Here is a 25,843-nt window from a genome sequence, read left to right as displayed (position 1 = left end):
CAATGGAGAAGTCTGTTCTACAAAATTTACAGGCAGCATACCCCTTCCCCTTCGAACTGCCCTGGATAAACTGAAATTCTTGTTTCCATTCGTTTTGGAACTTACAAGCGTATTTCTTCATTTTACTCGTCGTCGGCGTCCCCATTGCTGTATCTTCCTCGTCTGCATGGAGCTGGAAGGGGGTGTGGCCTCCACAGAAAATTTGTCCTGGGAGGTTTTCGGGAGAGGGGCTGAATTTTGGGAGTCTCCCGGGAAAATCGGGAGGGTTGGCAAGTATGACCTAAAATCATCAGCCCGGAGTTTGGGTCTTGGGCGCAGTTGGGTGTTCCAACAGGACAATGACCCCAAACACATGTCAAAAGTGGTAAAGTAATTGCTAAATTAAGGTTTTAGAATGGACTTCCCAAAGTCCTGACTTAAACGTGTGGACAATGCTGAAGAAACAAGTCCATGTCAAAAAACCTATACATTTAGCTGAACTGCTAAGTTAGTTAGGGAAGGTGTGCTGTTTTTTTTTACAGCTGAAGTCACCTTAGGGTTGGGGGGAGGTTGTTTTTGTTTTGCTGTCACTCAAGGCATAAAGGCTGGTCACTATTACTTGAGTACTTGGTCTAAACTTAATAGGCACCATATCACATGTTTGATGTTTAACTGTCTTTCCATATCACACATAGATGCAGCATGAACTGTGACATCAACCTCGTTAGCTGGAATGTCAAGGGCCTGAATCACCCAGTAAAGAGGAAAAAAGCACTAGTACACCTCAAGCGTCTGAGGACGGGAATTGCATTTCTGCAGGAGACCCACCTTCGAAGGTCAGATCACTCTCGTTTAAAATGTGGTTGGGTGGGTCAGCTCTTCCATTCAACTTTTCAGGCCAAGGCGAGAGGCGTTGCCATATTAATAAATAAGGATACATCTTTTACCCCCTCTGGTATCATAGCAGACTCAAACGGACGTTATATTATTGTTACTGGCCAACTTTATAACACCAAGGTTGTACTGGCTAATGTATATGCTCCGAATTTTGATGATGCCCAGTTTTTTGATCGTCTCATCAAATTACTTCCAGATCTAAACTCTCACCAGCTCATTATGGGAGGTGATTTTAATTTTTGTTTAGAACCTTGGATGGACAGATCAACAGCCAGAAAAGGTTATGTAGCATCCAAATCAGTTTCTCATATACAAACTTTTCTTTCGGAATTTGGCATGTCCGATATGTGGCGTTTTTTGCAAGTAGGGAATACTCTTTCTTCTCGCATGTACACCACATATATAGCAGAATCGACTATTTTTTCACTGACAATAAATTAACTCCCTACATAAGATCTTGTGAGTATCAAACTATATTAATATCTGACCATGCTCCCCTTTTATTGAAGTTGAATTTGCCTGAATCAAGGACAATCAGAAGAAATTGGAGGTTGAATTCTCTATTATTAGCAGATGAAAACTTTGTACTTTTTTTATCAGAACAAATCTCTCTATTTTTGGAAATAAACATGACCACAGATGTTTCAGTTGCAACTGTTTGGGAGGCCCTTAAGGCTTACTTAAGAGGGCAGATCATATCTTTTATGGCTAATAAGAGAAAGAACTTGGAAGCAAAACAACTAAGTCTGGACAAGCAAATAGCTGAAATGGATCAAATATATGCACAACTCCCATCTCCTGACTTTTATAAAGAGCGCATGAAACTTAAAGCAGAATATGACCTTATTTCATCATCTTTCATTGAAAACCTTTTGCTCAGGAATAGGAATGCTCTGTATGAACATGGTGAGAAGGCAGGGGAAATTCTGGCCAGACAATTGAAGGGGGCAAGAGCTAAACAAAGTATCAATGGGGTGCTTTCCTAGGATGGTACGGTCATTACAGACCAACAAGAAATAAATAACATTTTTAAAGAGTACTATTGTAAACTGTATGCGTCCAACAGTCCCTCCAACCCCAATGCCATACAGGACTTTTTTAAGGATCTACATATCCCATCCTTGCCACCAGATCAGGTCTTAAATCTAGATAAGCCAGTAACACAACAAGAAATATTGGAGGCCATTAAGTCTCTGCAAACTAAAAAATCACCTGGTTTGGATGGTCTGCCGTGTGAATTTTATGTAAAATTCTCCACACAGTTAGCTCCTATTTTGGCAGCCATGTATTCAGAATCACTAGAAGCGGGATTTCTTCCAACCACCCTAAATCAGGAATGCATAACATTACTGGCAAAAAAGAGCAAGGACCCCTTAGACTGCGGATCCTATAGACCCATATCTTTGTTAAACACAGACTATAAAATATTGGCCAAAGTACTAGCTTGACGTTTGGAAAACATTTTACCCAGTTTAATATCCCCAGACCAGACAGGTTTTGTTAAGCATAGACGCTCTTTTTTTAATACCCGACGCCTGTTTAACATAATGTACACTCCTTGTCAAGCTGCTTCAGAATGTCTTCTCTCCATGGATGCAGAGAAGGCATTCGATAGAGTAGAATGGGACTACCTCTTTGAAACGCTGGCAAAATTCAGATTCGGGGAAACATTCATCACATGGATAAAACTGTTATATTCCAGCCCTTCTGCTATGATTCTGACAAATAATTTGTATTCAAGTCCTTTTGACTTACACCGTGGAACTCGCCAGGGATGCCCCCTCAGTCCCCTTCTTTTTGTCCTGGCTATTGAACCCCTAGCTTTAGCCATTAGGTCCAATCACGCTACAATGGGCATAAATAGAGGAAATATAGAACATAAATTGTCCCTTTATGCTGACGACCTTCTCCTTTATGTGTCCAATGCAGAGTCTGCAATTCCATTAATTCTTAGCCTGTTACAACGGTTTGGTGAAATCTCCGGTTATAAATTGAATTTAAATAAAAGTGAGCTACTGCCCTTGAATATGGACGTCTCAATACTAGAAAACATTAGGTTTCCCTTTAAGATCACTACAGACAGTTTTAAGTACCTCGGAGTTACTATTACAAAGAACTTTAAAGGCCTACTGAAATGAATTTTTTTTATTTAAACGGGGATAGCAGATCTATTCTATGTGTCATACTTGATCATTTCGCGATATTGCCATATTTTTGCTGAAAGGATTTAGTATAGAACAACGACGATAAAGATTGCAACTTTTGGTATCTGATAAAAAAAGGCTTGCCCCTACCGGAAGTAGCGTGACGTAGTCAGTTGAACATATACGCAACGTTCCCTATTGTTTACAATGATGGCCGCATGAAGTGAGAGAGATTCGGACCGAGAAAGCGACAATTTCCCCATTAATTTGAGCGAGGATGAAAGATTTGTGGATGAGTAAAGTGCAAGTGAAGGACTAGTGGGGAGTTGAAGCTATTCAGATAGGGAAGATGCTGTGAGAGCCGGGGGTGACCTGATATTCAGCTGGGAATGACTACAACAGTAAATAAACACAAGACATATATATACTCTATTAGCCACAACACAACCAGGCTTATATTTAATATGCCACAAATTAATCCTGCATAAAAACACCTGCGTGTTTGTTACGCTAGCTCCTAGCTCCTCTGCTAGCTCCTAGCTCCATAGAACACGCCAATACAATTCAAACACCTGATCAACACACACAATCACTCAACCCAAAAGACCGTTCACCTAACCCAAGGTTCATAAAGCTTATATATTTTAAAAAAGTTACGTACGTGACGCGCACATACGGTCAAGCTCTCAAATGTTTAGCAGCCAAGGCTGCATACTCACGGTACCTGATATTCAGCTGGGAATGACTACAACAGTAAATAAACACAAGACATATATATACTCTATTAGCCACAACACAACCAGGCTTATATTTAATATGCCACAAATTAATCCTGCATAAAAACACCTGCGTGTTTGTTATGCTAGCTCCTAGCTCCTCTGCTAGCTCCTAGCTCCATAGAACACGCCAATACAATTCAAACACCTGATCAACACACACAATCACTCAGCCCAAAAGACCGTTCACCTAACCCAAGGTTCATAAAGCTTATATATTTTAAAAAAGTTACGTACATACGCAAAAAAAAGTTGCACACATACGGTCAAGCGATGAAATGTTTAGAAGCCAAAGCTGCATACTCACAGTAGCACGTCTGCGTCTTTGTCATCCAAATCAAAGTAATCCTGGTAAGAGTCTGTGTTGTCCCAGTTCTCTACAGGCGTCTGTGTATCGAAGTCAAAAGTCCTCCTGGTTAGAGTCTCTGTTATCCGAGTTCTTCCATCTTGACTGCATCTTTCGGGAATGTAAACAAAGAAGCGCCGGCTGTGTACTGTTGTGGCTGACTACGTTAGAAAAATACGTCCATTTCGCACCGACAACTTTCTTCTTTGCTTGCTCAGCTTCCTTCTCCCTAATGCAATGAACATGATTGAAACAGATTCACGAACACAGATGTCCAGAATACTGTGGAATTATGAAATGAAAACAGAGCTTTTTCGTATTGGCTTCAATGTGGAAGGCATACCCGTGTTCGCCGGTCTACGTCACGCGCATACGTCATCCTCAGAGGCGTTTCGAACCGGAAGTTTAGCGGCAAATTTAAAATGTCACTTTATAAGTTAACCCGGCCGTATTGGCATGTGTTATAATGTTAAGATTTCATCATTGATATATAAACTATCAGACTGCGTGGTCGGTAGTAGTGGGTTTCAGTAGGCCTTTAAAGACCTCTTCAGGCAAAACTTTGGAAAGTTGTTTACACAAACCAAGCAAGATCTGGCTAATTGGACTCCCCTTTTCATTTCACTTATAGGCAGAGTCAATGCAATTAAGATGACTGTGCTTCCAAAATATTTGTATCTGTTTCAATGCTTGCCCGTATTTATCCCTGGTACATTTTTCAAAAAATTACACTCAATAATCTCATCTTATATTTGGAATGGCAAACAGCCACGTCTGCGCAAGGAGTTTTTACAAAGAGCAAAACATGATGGAGGTATGGCCCTTTCAAATTTCTGTATGTATTACTGGGCCACCAACTTGCATTGCATGTCATACTGGACATATTACCACCTACATCAGGAAAGCCCTACATGGGTGAAGCTGGAGACACATTCTTGTGGTTCTGCTTCCTTAGCAGCCCTAATGGGTGCAGCTTTGACTCTATCAGTGAAGACAATTAACAATCCTGTAGTAAGTCACTCGCTCAAAATATACCGTCAATTTAGAAAACATTTTAACCTGCAAGGAATGAGCCTTTTCAGCCCAGTAGCATCAAATCACTGCTTTCCACCTTCAACACTTGACTCAGCTTTTAATATGTGGCATCAAAGGGGTTTGAAATGTATCAATGACCTTTTTATAGACAACATACTCGCCTCTTTTACGGAGTTGTCCAAGAAATTTAATCTACCCAGTTCCCATATATTTAGATATTTCCAGATAAGGGATTATGTTAAAACAGTTATTCCACAGCTCCCTAATAAACCCTCTAAATCAACCACAGATGAAATTATGTCTTTAAATCCAACAAAGAGGGCAATCTCATACATACTTAATTTACTTTTAGGATTAGAATGCACCTCCATGCAAGGAATAAGAACAGCATGGGAACAAGACCTCCAAATTCCAATAGATGACGTAACCTGGGCAAACATTGAGAAAAGGGTTCACTCATCTTCAATGTGCGCACGACACTCACTGGTCCAATTTAAAGTGATACACCGGGTACACTTCTCAAAAGCAAAATTAGCAAAAATATTTCCCCAAATTAACCCATTATGCAATAGATGTAAACTACATAACGCAACATTAATACACATGTTTTGGCTGTGTCCAAAGCTAAAGGGGTACTGGAAATCCATCTTCGAAGCACTCTCCACGGTCTTAACCATTCAAATCGATCCAAACCCTTTAATTTCAGTATTTGGAATCATTCCTGAAGGGATGGAACTACCTGTAGGGGGTCACAAAATAGTTGCCTTTACCACCCTCCTCGCACGCCGCCTGATATTGTTGAAGTGGAAGGAGGCTGTCCCACCCTCAGTCTCCCACTGGATAAGGGACGTGTTAGCAAACCTAAAGCTCGAGAAAATAAGATATACATTACGGGGCTCTGAAAATAAGTTTTTTAAAGTGTGCAGACCTTTTTTGACTTTTTTTGACCAATCCTCTACACAAGTGCAAGAAGAGCCCTAGATATGTACCTTAATATGACTGCTGACGTTTCAGGCCTTGTCATGCTGCTTCTACAGTGTGTTTCAGTTTTCAATTACTTTGTCTCAAGTGCCTTGTATTGAACTTTATTTATTTATTTTTATTTTATTTTTTTTACTCTGGGTACTTTTGCACTCTTACTTTTGTTTATTGTTTTTGTTTTGAGTGACAGAAGGGGTAGGGGTTGAAGAGGGTTTGAATTTGTTGTTAATGTGAATGTGAAATCAATAAAAAGAACTATGAAAGAAAAGTGGTAAAGGAATTGCTAAATCAAGGTTTTAGAATGGACTTCCCAAAGTCCTGACTTAAACGTGTGGACAATGCTGAAGAAACAAGTCCATGTCAAAAAACCTATACATTTAGCTGAACTGCACCAATTTTGTCAAGAGGAGTGGTCAAAAATTCAAGCAGAAGCTTGTGGATGGCTACCAAAAGCACCTTATTGCAGTGAAACTTGCCAAGGGACATGTAAGCAAATATTAACATTGCTGTATGTATACTTTTGACCCAGCACATTTGCTCACATTTTCAGTAGACCCATAATAAATTCATAAAAGAAGCAAACTTCATGAATGTTTTCAGTGACCAACAAGTATGTGCTCTATCACAAAAAAATAAGAGTTGTAGAAATTATTGAAAACTCAAGACAGCCATGACATGATGTTCTTTACAAGTGTATGTAAATACATACATACATATACACTAAGGGTGTAACGGCACACAAAAATTTTGGTTCGATACGTACCTCGGTTTAGAGGTCACGGTTCGGTTCATTTTCGGTACAGTAAGAAAACAACAAAATGTACATTTTTTGGTTATTTATTTACCAAATTGGTAAAAAATGGCTTAATCCTTTTAACATTGGGAACACTATAATAATTCTGCCCAAAAATAGAAATAGCTCTGTGTGTGATGGATGTGAGCCACCACTAGGCTGATCAGTGCAACAGCAGGCAGTCATGAATGCTAAGCATAACAATAACATACACATACACACAGGGTCCATTGCCAGGGTTAATGTGGTCAAGATATATAAAATAAAAACTAAATAAGATAAGGTTTAGAATTGGTTTCTTAAAGGCCTACTGAAAGCCACTACTACCGACCACGCAGTCTGATAGTTTATATATCAATGATGAAATCTTAACATTGCAACACATGCCAATAAGGCCGGGTTAACTTATAAAGGGCAATTTTAAATTTCCCGCCACACTTCCGGTTGAAAAAGCCTTCGGAGGATGACATATGCGCGTGACATAGCCAGTAGAACACAGGTATGGCTTCTCCATTGAAGCCAATACAAAATAGCTGTTTTCATCATTATTCCACAGTATTCTGGACATCTGTGTTGGTGAATCTGTTGCAATTTGTTCATTGCATTATGGAGAAAGAAGCTGAGCAAGCAAAGAAGAAAGTCGGTGCGAAGCGGAGTATTTTGCGAGGGAAGTCAGCAACACAACACAGTCTGTGTTTCATTGTTTACATTCCCGAAAGATGCAGTCAAGATCGAAGAACTCGGACAACAGAGACTCTTACCAGGAGGACTTTGACTTCGTTAACAGACGCAGATGCGATACCGTGAGTACGCTTCCAAACATTTGATCGCTTGCTATAACTAGCTGGAGCTAGTAGCAAGGAGCTTGCATAACAAACACCTAGGTGTTTGTTATGCGGGATTAATTTGTGGCATATTAAAGGCCTACTGAAAGCCACTACTACCGACCACGCAGTCTGATAGTTTATATATCAATGATGAAATCTTAACATTATAACACATGCCAATACGGCCGGGTTAACTTATAAAGTGACATTTTAAATTTGCCGCTAAACTTCCGGTTCGAAACGCCTCTGAGGATGACGTATGCGCGTGACGTAGACCGGCGAACATGGGTATGCCTTCCACATTGAAGCCAATACGAAAAAGCTCTGTTTTCATTTCATAATTCCACAGTATTCTGGACATCTGTGTTCGTGAATCTGTTTCAATCATGTTCATTGCATTATGGAGAAGGAAGCTGAGCAAGCTAAGAAGAAAGTTGTCGGTGCGAAATGGACGTATTTTTCGAACGTAGTCAGCCACAACAGTACACAGCCGGCGCTTCTTTGTTTACATTCCCAAAAGATGCAGTCAAGATGGAAGAACTCGGATAACAGAGACTCTAACCTGGAGGACTTTTGACTTCGATACACAGACGCCTGTAGAGAACTGGGACAACACAGACTCTTACCAGGATTACTTTGATTTGGATGACAAAGACGCAGACGTGCTACTGTGAGTATGCAGCTTTGGCTTCTAAACATTTGATCGCTTGACCGTATGTGCGCAACTTTTTTTTGCGTATGTACGTAACTTTTTAAAAATATATAAGCTTTATGAACCTTGGGTTAGGTGAACGGTCTTTTGGGCTGAGTGATTGTGTGTGTTGATCAGGTGTTTGAATTGTATTGGCGTGTTCTATGGAGCTAGGAGCTAGCATAGGAGCTAGGAGCTAGCATAACACGTACCGTACCGTACGTGCGTGTCACGTACGTAACTTTTTAAAAATATATAAGCTTTATGAACCTTGGGTTAGGTGAACGGTCTTTTGGGCTGAGTGATTGTGTGTGTTGATCAGGTGTTTGAATTGTATTGGCGTGTTCTATGGAGCTAGGAGCTAGCATAGGAGCTAGCATAACACGTACCGTACCGTACGTGCGCGTCATGTACGTAACTTTTTAAAAATATATAAGCTTTATGAACCTTGGGTTAGGTGAACGGTCTTTTGGGCTGAGTGATTGTGTGTGTTGATCAGGTGTTTGAATTGTATTGGCGTGTTCTATGGAGCTAGGAGCTAGCAGAGGAGCTAGGAGCTAGCATAACAAAAACGCAGGGGTTTTTATGCAGGATTAATTTGTGGCATATTAAATATAAGCCTGGTTGTGTTGTGGCTAATAGAGTATATATATGTCTTGTGTTTATTTACTGTTGTAGTCATTCCCAGCTGAATATCAGGTCACCCCCGGCTCTCACAGCATCTTCCCTATCTGAATAGCTTCAACTCCCCACTAGTCCTTCACTTGCACTTTACTCATCCACAAATCTTTCATCCTCGCTCAAATTAATGGGGAAATTGTCGCTTTCTCGGTCCGAATCTCTCTCACTTCATGCGGCCATCATTGTAAACAATAGGGAACTTTGCGTATATGTTCAACTGACTACGTCACGCTACTTCCGGTAGGGGCAAGCCTTTTTTTTTATCAGATACCAAAAGTTGCAATCTTTATCGTCGTTGTTCTATACTAAATCCTTTCAGCAAAAATATGGCAATATCGCGAAATGATCAAGTATGACACAGAATAGATCTGCTATCCCCGTTTAAATAAAAAAAAATCATTTCAGTAGGCCTTTAAATATAAGCCTGGTTGTGTTGTGGCTAATAGAGTATATATATGTCTTGTGTTTATTTACTGTTGTAGTCATTCCCAGCTAAAAATCAGGTCCCACCCGCGCGCTTCCAAACATTTGATTGCTTGCCCGTACGTGCGTGTCATGTACGTAACTTTGGTTAAATATATAAGCTTTATGAACCTTGGGTTAGGTGAACGGTTCTTTGGGCTGAGTGAGTGTGTGTGTTGTGCAGGTGTTTGAATTGTATTGGCTGGTTATATAGACGGGATCCCTTCCATATTACCCGCTCGAGCTAGTAGCTAGTAGCTAGCATAACAAACACCTAGGTGTTTTTATGTGGGATTAATTTGTGGCATATTAAGTATAAGCCTGGTTGTGTTGTGGCTAATAGAGTATATATATGTCTTGTGTTTATTTACTGTTGTAGTCATTCCCAGCTGAATATCAGGTCACCCCCGGCTCTCACAGCATCTTCCCTATCTGTATAGCTTCAACTCCCCACTAGTCCTTCACTTGCACTTTACTCATCCACAAATCTTTCTTCATCCTCGCTCAAATTAATGGGGAAATCGTCGCTTTCTCGGTCCGAATCTCTCGGTCCGAATCTCTCTCACTTAATGCGGCCATCATTGTAAACAATAGGGAACTTTGCGTATATGTTCAACTGACTACGTCACGCTACTTCCGGTAGGGGAAAGCCTTTTTTTATCAGATACCAAAAGTTGCGATCTTTATTGTCGTTGTTCTATACCAGGGGTCACCAACGCGGTGCCCGCGGGCACCAGGTAGCCCATAAGGACCAGATGAGTCGCCCGCGGGCCTGTTCTAAAAAAAATAAATAAAAATAAATTAAAAAAAATAATAATACATTTTTTTTTTTTTTTTTTTTTAATTAAATCTACATAGAAAAAACACAATATACACTTTCAATCAGTGCATCAACCCAAACAACCTCCCCCATGCACACTCATCCACACCCACTCACACAAAAGGGGTTATTTCTTTCTGCTACCAATATTCTGGTTCCCACAACATAGACAACACATCTGCAAGGGACACAGTCCCTGAAGCACACATGATTGTATAGGCTGCTGGTCCACTAACATTTTCATTAATTACTATTTTTTATGTAATTATTTTTATATTGTTTTACTTTCTTTTTTATCCAAGCAAATGTTTTTTATTTATTTATCTTATTTTATTTTATTTTTTAAAAAAGGGCCTTATCTTCAACAGACCAGGTTGTCAATGAAATTAGATTTGTTCAAAGGGTTTTTTAAACCAGGCCCAGTCCAGATAATGTCCAAGTCGGACTCAGCAACACACACCTTCATTCATGTACACAGAAAAAAATTAGGGAACACAACAGATTGCATATAATTTATAAACAAAATTACATTTTCAAAATAAGCATTTATTTACAGTCCAGATTATGTCCAGGTCACTCAAATTAGGGAACACAACAACAGATATCATATAATCTATAAACATAATTATACTTTCAAAATAAGCCTTTGAGGACTTCTCATCTTTTTTTTAATGTTTTTTGGCATCATTATCGTTTTCAACCATGTAACTTTCTAAAGTTAGAAAATACTGAATAAATGTTTTAAAGAAAGTAATACTAAGTGAATATCTGTTTTTGGCCTTAAAAATAAACATTTTACCGAGTACTATAATTAAATTGACTAAATCATGATTGTCAATGAACTCTCCTAAAATAACAGAAACCACATTAAGCTTCATAAACAAACCAATCCTTAAACACATTTTTTCAACTTCCACCCAAAACAAAGACACAATATGACAATACCAAAACAAATGCAGGGTGGATTCAGGCTCCTGACAACAAAATCGGCAATCATCTGACTGTCATATTCCATAATTTTAACATTTTCCCTGTGGGTAAGAAGTTATAAATAATTTTAATTTGAAAATGACGATTTTGCACATCGATAGTGGTTTTATAGATTAGTTTGAATATGGCATCCCATGGCAACGGGCAGTCAAAAAAGTCCTCCCATTTTCCATTTGTGTTGTATGAGGCAGCCTTCAAAGATTTCTTTATTAAATAAAAATTATATATTTTTCTATTTATTTTAGTTCCTTTTTGCCAACTAGAATTTCTTATTAGAGGTTTACAAACTAATAATTTAGTAGTTCCATAATTAATTATTTGTTTCCATCTTTTCCCAATTACTCCAGTTAGTTGATAAAATGAAAAGCTTGAGCAAGCATCACCATACATAGCTCTAAATTCATCATACTTCATAATTTTACCATTCTCATTGATAATATCATTGACAAAAATGATTCCTCTTTCAAACATATTTTTCCAAAAGAAAGGCTTTCCATCTATTACAATATTAGAGTTCATCCATATTAACTGCTGCAAAATATCGTCTCTTTTTTCTGGCACATAAAATTGAAAACACCACTATGAGTGGATTGTTTCCTTTATGAACCCCGCCATGTTTCCCAACAGACTCTCTGGGAGGGGATCACTTGTAAAAAAGGATACAATTTCTTTTGATACAGTACATGTTTTTTGTCCAACAGGACATTTGTGTACCACTCAATGTTTAAATACATCTTTGGAACAATTGATGCTTTTAAAGACAGACACATAGCTTCAAGGTTGAGAAGTTTCAGGCCCCCATATTCATACTCTTTGTACAAAACCTTTCTTTTAATCTTTTCTGGTTTGCCGTTCCAGACAAAATCGAAGACCCTCCGCTCATAAATCTTAAAAAAGTTTTGTGATGGAGCTGGTAATGACAAAAACAAATAAATAAATTGAGGAATAATTAACGAGTTGGCAATAGACATTTTACCATACAAGGTTAGGGATTTCCCTTTCCATAATTGCATAATTTTGTCCAGCTTTCTTAGTCGATTATCATAATTTACTGAGCCTAGATCTTCCAGATTTTCTGGGACAACAACACCAAGTATGTTAACTGGTCCATCTGTCCACAAAACAGGCACTTTGCAATCCATTCGAAAGGACGTTCCCTTTAGATTTCCGATCCTTAACATTTTACATTTATCATAATTAAGCTTAAGGCCAGATTGCTGTGAAAATATGTCCAAAAGATTAAGAAGGTTCCGCAAACAATGAGGAAACATCTTATCTTTGTGAATCAGCCTTTTCTGACATGAACTTCATCAAGAACAAACACAGAACACGCCTCACTGATGCACATCTGCAAGACTCACTCAGAGTTGCAGTGTCAAGTTACACACCAGAGTACAACACACTAGTTAACAGCATGCAATGCCAGGCTTCCCACTAACTGACAAAGAAACAGATAACAGATTTGGTGTCCAGTTCAAAGTGTGACATGATTTAAAAATTTGAGAGTTTACTTTTGTATTTTACATGAGTTATTATTTGTAAAAACATGGTGCAAAGTAATTCATGATTTGTTAAAAAAAATGTTAGTGGCTAGCTAGTTAAAATGGGATATTGTGATTTCACAAGACTGTCTTAGAAGTGATCATTTGAAAATGTTCAATTTGAAAAATGTGCACTTAGAGAAAATATAAAAATAAAGTGTTGCATATTGATATTTATCTGTTTCTATATATATTTATTGTGAGAAATCATTAAGATGATCAGTGTTTCCACAAAGATAAATATCATTAATTATTAATAATAACAGAGTTAAAGCTAAATTGAGCAAATTGGCTACTTCTGGCAATTTATTTAAGTGTGTATCTAACTGGTAGCCCTTCGCAGTAATCAGTACCCAAGAAGTAGCCCTTGGTTTCAAAAAGGTTGGTGACCCCTGTTCTATACTAAATCCTTTCAGCAAAAATATGTCAATATAGCGAAATGATCAACTATGACACATAGACTAGATCTGCTATCCCCGTTTAAATAAAAAAATTTCATTTCAGTAGGCCTTTAAAAGTAAGATAAAGTAGCTCTGCTGTGCCGCTCTCACCAATAGCGTCCAATAACAGTATTTTTCAACCACAGTCTGGTGTGCCGTGGGAGATTATCTAATTTCACCTATTTGGGGTAAAAATATTTTTTGCAAACCAGTAATTATAGTCTGCAAATGATGTGTTGTTGTTGAGTGTCGGTGCTGTCTAGAGCTCGGCAGAGTAACCGTGTAATACTCTTCCATATCAGTAGGTGGCAGCCGGTAGCTGTCTTTGTTTGTTTACTTACCACTAAAAGACAAGTTGTCTAGTATGTTCACTATTTTATTTAAGGACTTAACTGCAATAATAAACATATGTTTAATGTACCCTATGTTTTTTTGTTAAAATAAAGCCAATAATGCCATCTTTGTGGTCCCCTTTATTTAGAAAAGTACCAAAATAATTTTAGTACTGGTACCAAAATATTGGTATCGTTACAACACTACCACCTATATTTGAATATTGTCTAATGGAAATGACTGCTGTGTGATAATCACATTAATAACCAGTGTTGGCGTTAACCCACTTTTTATGTCTTTTTACGCATTAAAATCAAAAAGGACGTGCATTTCCGTAAGTCCGCGCGTCCCTGGGATGCAGAGTTTTTGTTTTTTTAACCGAATTTGCCTTCTCCGGGTCAAAACTCCAGTTTGCTTGTTTTTTTTAATCGATTATTGCTTTCCGCCGGTGTCTTGTTTTGTTTATTGTGACGGTGCGCTCTTATCCCGCCGTCACTTGAGGGCCGGCACGTCAGCGGGAGCAAGCGCGCTGTCACAAAGACAATGTCAGTGTCGCCACTTGGAGAAGATAACCGGGTCAAATTTCCGTCCCAGTTTTTTTTCTCCCCAAGATGGCGCCGCTGTAGTGGCTGCTGTTGGCAGGAGCTCTGTGCTCTTGTGTCATTCTTTTGTGTTCCGGATGTTTCCTTCTTGTTTTCATGCAGGGTTTTTTTGCCTTTTGGTTGGGGACCCTTTGGGACTGTGTGACAAGGAGTGGCACTTTGGTGACTTCTGCTGTGCTTTTTTTGTGGACTTCTGGATCTACCTCCCGGGAGCCTTTTGGCCATGGAGACCAGCTGCTGGGTCTCTGCCACACCACAGTCCATTTGGAGAGACTGGAGGAGATGCGGATGAAGAGACAGGGCTGCGGAGCTGGCGCTGAGAGCCGGGACGGACAAGCTTCACAGTGTCTTGGCTGAATGAGCAGGTATCGGACACCTCGGTCTCCTTGGACGTATCCTCGGTCTCCTTGGACGTATCCTCGCTCATCCGTGCGGACTGGATACTGGCCGAGAGTTGGTGGGCGGCCGAGGGTGGAGTCGGCTCTCTTGGTTGCTTTGTTGGGTCTGCTCCTGTCTCTGGCCATGTCCCCCCCCCACCCCAGCAGACGATGGCGTGGAACACCGCAGAGGTCACCACAGTGTATATGTTTTTGTTGTTGTTGTTTTACTTTTGTGGCTGTGTGTAGAAGTGACTGCTCTTTTAATGTCTTTAATGTAATTTGTGTTCTTTGATGTTTCCCTCTTACACACATGTTTATGTGTGCTATGGCTATGAGTTTGTTTTTCTCTTTGGCCTCAGTCTGGACCCCCTCTCCAAGGGCCCAGGCTTAGACTGAATTTTTTGTTCTCCCCCCTCCCCAGCATTTACCTGTTTCTCCCCTTTTTGGTAAGGGGCGCCGGAAGTTGGCAGACCCGTCAGCGATCCTGTTCTGTCTCCCTGTAATGTTTGTCTGCTCTTAAATGGGATTGTGCTGAAAATCTTAATTTCCCCTCTGGGATTATTAAAGTATTTCTGATTCTGATTGCGTTTTTATTGGCCGTCTTCAAAGTAATGTACTTTCCGGTACAAAATGTTGATTCGCCGAAAGTTTTATCAGTCACAAATAGTTTGCACTCGGACAACTTTACTACGAGGGGGCTGTCAAAATAAACACTTTAGAAAGACAAGAAAACTTTGCTAATTAGTACTAATAAACTAGATTGATTGAGACATTGCTGGACAGCAGAGAAGTAACTAAATCCAAATAAACATTGAAATTATTTTTTTAAGATATCTGGCTTGTATCTTCAGTGGGGATATAAATCCTAAAGAATTTATCAATATGATACCTTAATCGATACTCCTTATCGATACCAGTACTTATCGGTAGTCTCATCGGTACTATATGTAACTTGTGGAAATAAAAAATGGAAAAAAGGCATTTTAAATATCATTCCTATTAGCACAAGAGGTTGAACACGTCCAACATGATGTTCTGTAACATCTCAGAGCAGGGAAGTCTTTTATCAACAGCTGTTTATTTGAAGTCTTAAAGAAGTCAACTATGTGTGCAGTGCAAGGTGAAATGCAGTTATGTCATCTTCTTGTCAATAACACACACATCAAACTTTTGTGTGTTGTTGCTTCCTTATTTGTCATTATTCAAAGCTGATTTTAATGTGTAGCAGCGGCAGCTGAACTCAATGTGACAACGTGTCATAGTTACGTCAGTCAGCTGGAATTAAAAATACAAATAGTTGTGTCGTTAGTCCAGAATCTTCACGGTCCTCATGGACGACATAATTAGGAACCAGTACTAAAAAAAATGGTACTTGGTATACATCCCTAATCTTCACCACTAAACCTTTGAAATATGCTGACATATGTGCTGCTAAAAGTCCTCTCCAAGGTTTCTCATAGTCATTCACAGACGTCCCACTGGGGTGAGTTTTTCCTTGCCCGTATGTGGGCTCTGTACCGAGGATGTCGTTGTGGCTTGTGCAGCCCTTTGAGACACTTGTGATTTAGGGCTATACAAATAAACATTGATTGATTGATTGATTGATTGAAAGGTAAATAAACAGTAGCCATATTGAATGTTTGCCTTCATTTGACCACGTGAGGTAAGGAGGACGGCCTCTAGGTCACATGGTTACACCCCAGCAATTACATTGTTGATGGATGAGCATTCATTTTTAAATGGTGGTGTTAAAAAGCAAGTATATCTCCATCTTTAGTCATAAATGTGGCCCCCGGATGAACATGTGTCACAAACATTGTATTAGATGATATGTGGATGTTGTGCTTACTTGGACTGTGATGAAGCTGTGAGGACTCAGGTGGTTTGTCTTCATGCTCTTCAGTCTTCACAGAGACAACAGTCAGTGGAAACTTGGTGAGATCAGCCTCCTCCTGCCCTACAGGACACTCTCCCTCCTCTTCCTCTTTAAAATAGGGGGGCTGTGGATACTCTAAAGTGAAACTGTCCCCCTGCGGATGAGGGAGACATTGTTCTGGGGGTTCAATCAGCTGATGGATGTCTACAGGACACAAACAAAACACATGTTAACTCCTACATGCTAAATATTAAATTGTATATGAAATATAGGGCTGTGGCTATAGAACATTTTATTAATCAAGTGTTCTACTGGAAATGTTTTCGATTAATCGAGTAACTGGATAAAACATAGTGTTGCTTGGTTAAAGATGAATTTAAGGGACTTTAAGACATTTCACTTATACTTAATATGATTCCCGGGCGCGGCGCCGCTGCTGCCCACTGCTCCCCAAGGGGATGGGTCAAATGCAGAGGACAAATTTCACCACATCTAGTGTGTGTGTGACAATCATTGGTACTTTAATATTTAATCTTATTGAACGGCCAATCGGTTTGAGATGGTATGAGATCAAGATGTCATCTTTAGATCAGGCTTTGTTTTTTCGACAATCACTGCCACATTAAAGAGTTAAAGTACCAATGATTGTCACACACACACTAGGTGTGGCCAGATTATTCTCTGCATTTGACCCATCACCCTTGAATAATTTTTATGGTGATTTAACCCCCAATTCCAACCCTTGATGCTGAGTGCCAAGCAGGGAAGTAATGGGTCCCATTTTTATAGTCTTTGGTATGACTGGGTCGGGGTTTGAACTCACAACCTACCGATCTCAGGGCGGACACTCTAACCACTAGGCCACTGAGTAGGTGGATGTGGTAGGTGTTGTATTAGGTTAATGGACGCACCAATATGAAGGAAATAACAGGTCAGTATAGCTTTTACACACACAAATAACTTGTCAAACCTGCCAGCTAGCAGGCTAGGTGTACAGCGTCAGTTACCATGGTAACTGACTCTGACTTTGTCTTACCTCTCTTATTTTTGGAGGTAAAACTCTCAAGCTTTACATACTCAGGAGTTTTCACTTAACCTGCTCTCTGGAATATTCCCCCGGTGACTGTGTGAGTTTTGTGTAAACATGTTGATACACATTGTTACAAACTGAGAGGAACATCAACCTCTCATAAATATTGTGTGTCTGAAACTGTCTCGTTTTGATGAAGAATGTGAAACAATCAGTGCATCATCCTCACATGACAATTCATCTCCCTTAAGGCTATCTATTTAGGAATAGTGTTAATAATACATATAAAGTTAGTAAACATGTGAGAGTAAGAAGTAAACAAACCTGTTCTGTTTAACACAACTTGATGTTTTTGATGTTGTCGCTCCTTCTCCTCTTTTGTTGGACAAAGTTCCTCCTCGTACTCTGCTATCGTTCTTTCGCACATTTTCACACAATCACAACACTTTACACTCACACTTGATCTCTGCTTAGCGATTTGTTTTGATCACTTCTGCCTCTCTTTGTTAGCAGCTAACAAGCTAAGCTAACTAGCAGGCTAAGCTAGCTCGATAATCGTCAAAGTGCGCTCAGACTAATATAACCGGATGCAAACAGTTATTAACGATGTTTACTCTATTTAATAGCGTCTAATAAAGGACATATATGTGTACATGGACGCACAGATTAAGAACACTGAACTGTGACGACTGCAATAACGTCTTCACCGTCAGACGCCATCTTGCTTTATCCTCGCCGTGTTTGGTTCGCGCGCAGTGTTGTCAGATCTCGCGAGAGAAACAAGTACAACCAGCTCTCTCCCCCGGTACAACTATTTTATTATATACTATTTACTTATTCTGAAAATAAAAGTAAACTTGTCCATTTTACATTTTCAAAACAAATACATACAACTATATATATATATATATATATATATATATATATATATATATATATATATATATATATATATATATATATATATATATATATATATATATATATATATATATATATATATATATATATATATATATATATATATATATATATATATATATATATATATATATATATATATATATATATATATATATATATATATATATATATATATATATATATATATATATATATATATATATATATATATATATATATATATATATATATATATATATATATATATATATATATATATATATATATATATATACATATGTAACAAACTTTTCAGGATGTCCCAAATTACCAGATAATGTTAGGTAAGGAGGAGTTTTGTCCCTCCAGAGTTGCCGTAGGGCTGTGACGTAAGAGGTCTATAAAGGTGGTTGTGGAAGAAGGTGTGTAGAGAGAGAAAAAGGAGGGTGAACATTAAAGAAGTGGTGGAGACCGGACCTGCTCTTATGACTCCCATTTATTATTTTATTATTATGTTATATTAGTACACATAATATGCGAACCCAGAATACTCGGCTACATTGGTGGCAGCGGTGGGATTTTAACTGCTGTGTTGAAAAAAAAAAGAAAAGAAGAAAGTGTTACACGGGACTCGTGAGTTTTCAGTTAGCTGCACGTGTATGGGTGAGGGCCGACATCCGGGCAACTGAGCTACATACGGGTTCTTCGAGCCATAGCAACCAGACTGGCATTGAAAACTAACCGTTGCCATTACTCTTTAACCTGTCGACCTACAGTGGTTAAACCCGTCATTCTGCCTCCAAAATGCCGAAAAACTGTGTTGTTTTTGGTTGTGCTAACCACAACTGGAAACAGGGAAAACAAGGGTTGTATTGTGTTCTGCCAAAGCGTGATAAAAGCCCACAGAGACGAGACAAATGGCTCGCAGATTTACACCGGGAAAACGAGGACGGTTCTCACTCGAGTCCCCCAATGTCCCGGGTCGTGTGTTCGGATCACTTCGTTTCTGGTAAATATAAGGAACAAAAATCCACCTTCTTAACCACAACTTGGCTATACCGTCCGTGTTAATGTTGTACTTGTTGAATTTGTACCTTATAACGTTCGACAGCTGAAGTTGTTGTACAAAAATAACATGCTTCACGGTCTATATATAGTCTATAGCCTAGCTAGCTATTTTCGAAAATCGGACAACGAGAGGATACCAAAGGCAGCGTTAAGATGGACACCACCGGGAAAACGTAAGCCAGGGCGGCCAAAGAACACCTGGCGAAGAACAGTTGAAGGGGAGCTGAAAGAGATGAAGCTTACATGGGGCGAGGCACAGAGACGAGCACAGCAGCGAGATGAATGGCGTCGAGTCGTCGAAGCCTTATTTCCCATCCGGGAAGAAGAGGATTCAGTTAAGTAAGTAATATACTATATAGTCTATAGCCTAGCTAGCTATTTTCGAAAACCGGTTTCGTTATACACTAACACTTGATCTTGTTGTTGATAACTTCCGCGTCTCTTTCTTAGTAGCGCGCAGGCTAAGCTAACTAGAAAGCTAAGCTAACTAGCAAGCTAAGCTAAGCCTGAGAAGCTTTAAAGTTCACTGAGACGAGTCTGACGCAAATAATACATTTTCGTTTTTTCACACGATATGCGAATAAGTAAAAATGCGTAAATGAAGGATTTAACGCCGACTTCCAAGCCACAACGCTCGTTAAATGCTTTTCCTGTCAATGCTGCGTTCGCTGTGAGCTGGTTTGTTTTCAACGAATTCCCGGTTGCTAGGGGATTGGTAGGCGGAAGTGATGTAGGTCCGCTCTCACCCATTGTTAGCTGGTAAGCTTCCTGGCTGTTTTGCGGACACGTGGTGTGGTGACGACGACACTTTTAAGCTCGGCAAGACGCTGTTTGACAGACACTAACATGGCATGAATGTCAAAAATGGACTTAACAGCTCCGTTCCCCAGCGACGGTGCCAGAATTTCTCAGCTGGACAGAGACAATTGATGGACCGCTTCTGGGCCAGCCTATCGGCGCATATGCGTGCTCCGGTGGAGAGCTTGGAGGTGTGTGCTGCGGATGTGAGCCGGCTGGTTACGGAGGCGTTCCCGGCGGTCTTGCTGCTGGCCCTTCATGCTGGGAGACATCCGACGGTGGTGTGAGCAGTGCGGAGCGTGTCGGACCCGCCGGTGCCCTTGAAGTCCCCGTGGGTGGGTCCCAGATTTGTCGGCCCCTCCAGAGGGTGGCCATGGGCATTCTGGAGTTGCCCATAAGTCCCCGTGGGCGGGTCTCAGAATTGTTGCCCCCTTCCAGAGGGTAACCATGGATATTCTGGAGTGGCCCAGACGTTCCCATGGGGTGGTCACAGGTTTGTTGGCCCCTCAGGAGGGTGGTCATGGACATTTTGGAGTGGCCCGTAAGTCCCATGTGGGGGGGAGGGGTCCCGGGGTGGTTGTCCCTTCCAGAGACTCTGCCAGCACCACCAGATGGTACTTTATTGATTCCTTCACTGCCTATAACCCCAAGTCTGATGGCATGATGGCGCGTCACAATCGAACTATCTCGCAGGGGACGACCTCCTGCGCACAACTGAACTATCTCGCAGTGGGCGATTGGACCGACCTCCTTCACATCTGCACGTTTTTGCATGTTTTGAGGGGCCAGGGTGCTATCTTATGCAATACTTTGTGGATCAGTTAAAATATTGTTGATTTGTTGGTGCATTAAGATTGTGAATTTTTTTCTCTGTTCTATTTCCCCTTGTTTGTTACCTATTTTGTTTGTGACGAAACGGGGACGTTTCTAATTGAGGGGGGGACGAACCCAGAATACTCGGCTACACACATATATATATATATATATATATATATATATATATATATATATATATATATATATATATATATATATATATATATATATATATATATATATATATATATATATATATATATATATATATATATATATATATATATTGAAGGATATATATATATCTTCATATATCCATATTTTTGTGTTTCTTCTTTCCTCCATAATCGTATTACAAAATAGCTAGTATTCTTCCTTCTTTACTAGTCTGCAAAGTAAGGTGTCGGTCTTCTAGCAGTGGAATGCAGAGAGTAGAGATAACACGAGAAGGAGGAATACTCCATTTTCTGCTTCCCAGGCCAGACTCAAGATAAGAGACAAGGAGAATGTGTTTGGAGTGAGAGAAGTGAGGGCGGGGGGAGATATTGAAGAGGAGAGTGCATTCCGGGATGTTTTCAGATCAACTTGGGCTACGCATTTGTATGTGTTGTTCGAGGCTGGTCTCTATTCTCAAATATTTGACAATAAATTACAAAATACCTATTATGTGCTTGGTGGTACCTTTGAGTTCAGTTTATATGTCATCTAAGGAACTTGGGACTGACCAGCGTTTTACATCCCACTTGGAGGAACATCTGGTCAAACGCAACAATTTGGGGGCTCGTCCGGGATGACACGCTGACAATTGGACCTTCTCTTGCAATCTTCTGGACAGACTCACATGGCCAAAACATAATTCAAGGTAAGATGAACCTTTCTTTTTAGATAAAATCTGCATTAGGAGTCTGTCCTGAGGTCTTTAAGTCAAACACATAATTGTACCCCAGACACAGAGTGGTGATTTTGATTGATTGATTGCATTTTGATGGATTGGTTGCATTTTGCCGTAGCCACCATTGCATAAAAGTTGTGAATACCACTCACGTCATTGTGTCAAGATTACCGTGACGGGCTGCTTCACTGACGAGTAAGCAAATAGTAACGGGTTAGAGTTAGAGGCTCTAGCTGCGTATTGTACAATAAATTGCACGGGTTAGAGTTAGAGGCTCTAGCTGCGTATTGTACGATAAATTGCACGGGTTAGAGTTAGAGGCTCTAGCTGCGTATTGTATGATAAAAGTACAGGGTTAAAGGCCGCCGTATGGTTCAGGGGTTTGAGGCCCCTGAAAAAAAAAAAGGACACAATGGCCAAGGAGTGTGACAGACAAGAATGTGATGGCGGCTGGGGAAAATGTGATTAGTCATTACTGTGTAATGATCAATTGAATGGACGGTTGTCGACAATGGAAATAGCATGTAGAGTTTAAAAGAAAAAAAAGAGAACGTTCCTTGAAAGGGTTAAGAGGGAGTTTACAATACTCGAAAAGTTGTGAACTCAAACGTCTGGTAAAATAAAAAATAAAATAAAAAAGTAACTCGAAGTTTTATGGTAAAGTGAAACGCAGAGAGAGAGTGCTTACGTGTGTGTGTGTGTGTGTGTGTGTGTGTGTGTGTGTGTGTGTGTGTGTGTGTGTGTGTGTGTGTGTGCGTAGGGCCGTAGGCACTTGCTTGTGTGTGCGTGAGTGCTTACATGTGCATGTGTGTGTGTGTGTGTGCTGGATGCGCGTGCTCATGTGTGTGTGTGTGTGTGTGTGTGTGTGTGTGTGTGTGTGTGTGTGTGTGTGTGTGTGTGTGTGTGTGTGTGTGCGCTGGTGAAAATGGAACACTCAGGGAGAGAATTTAAGAGTTTGGCGTATGATAAAAGTAAACGGGGATTACGTGGAAAAACGAAATGCAACAAAAGAACCGATGATTAATGACAGAATTGACTGATTGGTTTTTTGTCTGCCGCGCATGCGTAAGACAATTCAAACGACCCGCCCAGACTTTGACTAGGCCACCGCCCCCTACTCCTGTGACAAATGAGGGCGGTGCTCACACAGCCTCTCTAAGATTGAACCCTCCTCCAAAACTAACGCTGTCTCCTGAGTGTAAATCACCTCTGGTGCCTAAGCCCCAAAATAACATCCACCCAGCGGAAAACCTCCCGAATATGCCTCATCTTACTAGACAGCAGATAATGCATGAGTCAACGCAAAACTCCTCACTTTACACGCCAGACCATTTTCTTGCCATAAACAAATGCCCTCCCCCAGTAGATGACAGTCTCTCACGTGCACATCAGACATTCTTGAACAACACACAACAGAGCCAGACTTTGTGGTCTCCTGTAACTGTTAATGGCTCAATGGAAGGCTACATTGACCAACACCCACATGAACCACATGCATACAACACACGCTTAAAAAAAAAAAAAAAAAAAAGCTGGAGGGACACGCATATCCACTTTTTCCTGATAATAGCGGCAGATTTCAATATAAGCCTTTTGCTGTGGCAGACATGCAAGCCATTGTTGACAAACTTCCACCTGTGTGTGAAGGTGGGAGTCTTTGGCTCAACACATTAGACAAGCTAACAGCAGGATACACTCTCTCTGTAGCAGACTTTAGAAGCATTTTGTATCGTTGTGTTTCCACACAAGATGGCAAAAATACAGAACAACAAGCAGGATTAATGGCTGAATCTTCGACCTCACCGATAACACCATACGTTACAAACATAGCTACTGCTATGCGCAGTCTCTTTCCTCAAGATGAGGATGATAAGGCTAATGACAGAGCAGCAAGGAAGCAACTCCTTAATTTACAGATCGCTGAAGATAAAAGGTCAAAAGAACTAATAAGTAAAAAATCAGCTAGGGTATATTCAGCACTGGGTGACCTTGCTTCTGAGTTCCAACAGGTGGAGGAAAGAATCCTCAACAGACGTGCGACCAGACGGTTGGACTCGGGTGGTGGACAACACGGTGCTTCAAAGCCAGTCCGGGGTGGAAACTGTTTCGGCTGTGACCAGCCTGGTCACTGGAGTCGTGACTGTCCGAACATTTCCGAACAGGAAAGGTTCCGTAGTGCCAACAAACAAACACAAAAGCGTGGCAAAGGACGCCCACCGCAGGAGCCCCAGCAGGAGATACAGACTGTTCCCCTGCTGGACATCAGTGTCAACGGACAATGTTATCAGTTCGTGATTGACACTGGCGCCACCCATTCGATTCTGAATGCAGAGGTACCAAAGAAACTGTGTGCTTCCTCTTTAAAGGTCGAAGGCTTCGCTGGGGTCACAAGAAGGTTACCTGTCACCAAACCACTTCCGGTTCAGATTGCGGGACACACACTAAAGCACCCCTTCGTGATTGACCAGCACACACCCTGCCAGATTGGTAATGACCTCCTTTACAGACTGTACCCTGACATTCAAATCGCACAGAAGGAACATTCCTGGTGTTACCTGACGGCTCAACCACCAAGCTGCGACACCACTACCAAGGCTCTTCCATGAGCTCATACCACAGCCTGAAACAACAGGAATGGCTGACATCCAGCTGCTCTAACAGTGAAAACCCTGACTGACTGAGATGCTTCCGTGTGTTCTGCCACCCGACTCGCCATATGTTATGATCACCAGTTAGACACTCATACCAGGAGACCTTTGACTCCTTTGTATATTTATATATGTTGGAACTCAAGGTGTGGTTGCTCATGTTGACCTATCTTTGAAACAACTAGCATGGTATAAGATGGACACAATTGTGTCCCACATTGTTCCCTTGCTCTCTGTCTCGCCTAAAAAACCAAAGAACTTAGGTGCAATGATAAGACACGGCGTAGCTGCCAAACATTATACCGACACCCAAATACCACATTTTCAATTGTTTAGGTTTAGCACATAGTTGTGTTTAACACATAACTATGGGCTGCACTTTAGACACCTGTAGGCTACGAGGAGCTAGCAGCTACACAACAGCTGAGCTAAAACGACACATTACACATTTAAGCATATCAAATAATTATAGTTGCTCATTACATACACAAAGTAGCCATGGCAGAAGTCTGATAGAAAGTATTCAGTAACAAACGTGTCCACATCATTCGACTTTCTACAACATGAGCTTGACTTAATCAATTATTGGGGCCAACAGGTGTGGTAAAATTTCAAAATACTATTGATAAAGCATCCGCCATACGGGTAGTATTTTTCTAGTATTTGTGACAATATAAAATATAAGCATATTTAGTGGAGTTTGAGTTATTTGTGATATTGCTAAGGGGTCCCCTACCCTAACAACACCCCCCAGTGGACCACAGAGGCTAAAGAGACTATCATTGACCTCAAACATGACTTGTCCTCCGCTACTTGACTATTAGCTGACCTTTTTCTTAGATGTTTCTGAAAGTGATAGTATGACTAACACAATCCTTTTTCAGAAACAGAAGGGGGTGAGTGAGGGTGGATACAGACTCCTTGGAACAAAATCGACAATAATCCGACTCTGACACATTCCATAGTTTTAACGTTTTTCCCGTGGGTAAGAAGTTCTAACTAATTTTAATTTGAAAATAACGATTTTACACACCGATAGTAGTTAAGTAGATCACATTTAGAATAGGGAGGAGGTGAGGGTGAACCATGTATAG

The 25,843-nt window shown here is 40.3% G+C and overlaps 1 protein-coding gene across 1 annotated transcript in view; it reads right to left on the bottom strand.

The window, feature by feature from the left end:
- Positions 1-18,402, bottom strand: part of LOC133640872 (zinc finger protein 142-like) — a 51,352-nt gene extending 32,950 nt beyond the window's left edge. Inside the window, exons 1-2 of the mRNA XM_062034556.1 lie at positions 17,949-18,402; positions 16,568-16,798 (exon numbers count right to left, since the gene is read on the bottom strand). Of these exons, the coding sequence (XP_061890540.1) occupies positions 16,568-16,798; positions 17,949-18,051 (334 nt within the window). The 5' untranslated portion in view covers positions 18,052-18,402. The remainder of the gene's footprint in view (positions 1-16,567; positions 16,799-17,948) is intronic.
- Positions 18,403-25,843: the final 7,441 nt, after the last annotated feature.

This window comes from Entelurus aequoreus, linkage group LG23 (assembly GCF_033978785.1).
Source record: "Entelurus aequoreus isolate RoL-2023_Sb linkage group LG23, RoL_Eaeq_v1.1, whole genome shotgun sequence".
Classification (NCBI taxonomy): Eukaryota; Metazoa; Chordata; class Actinopteri; order Syngnathiformes; family Syngnathidae; genus Entelurus; species Entelurus aequoreus.
This window is presented reverse-complemented; position numbering and strand designations above follow the sequence as displayed.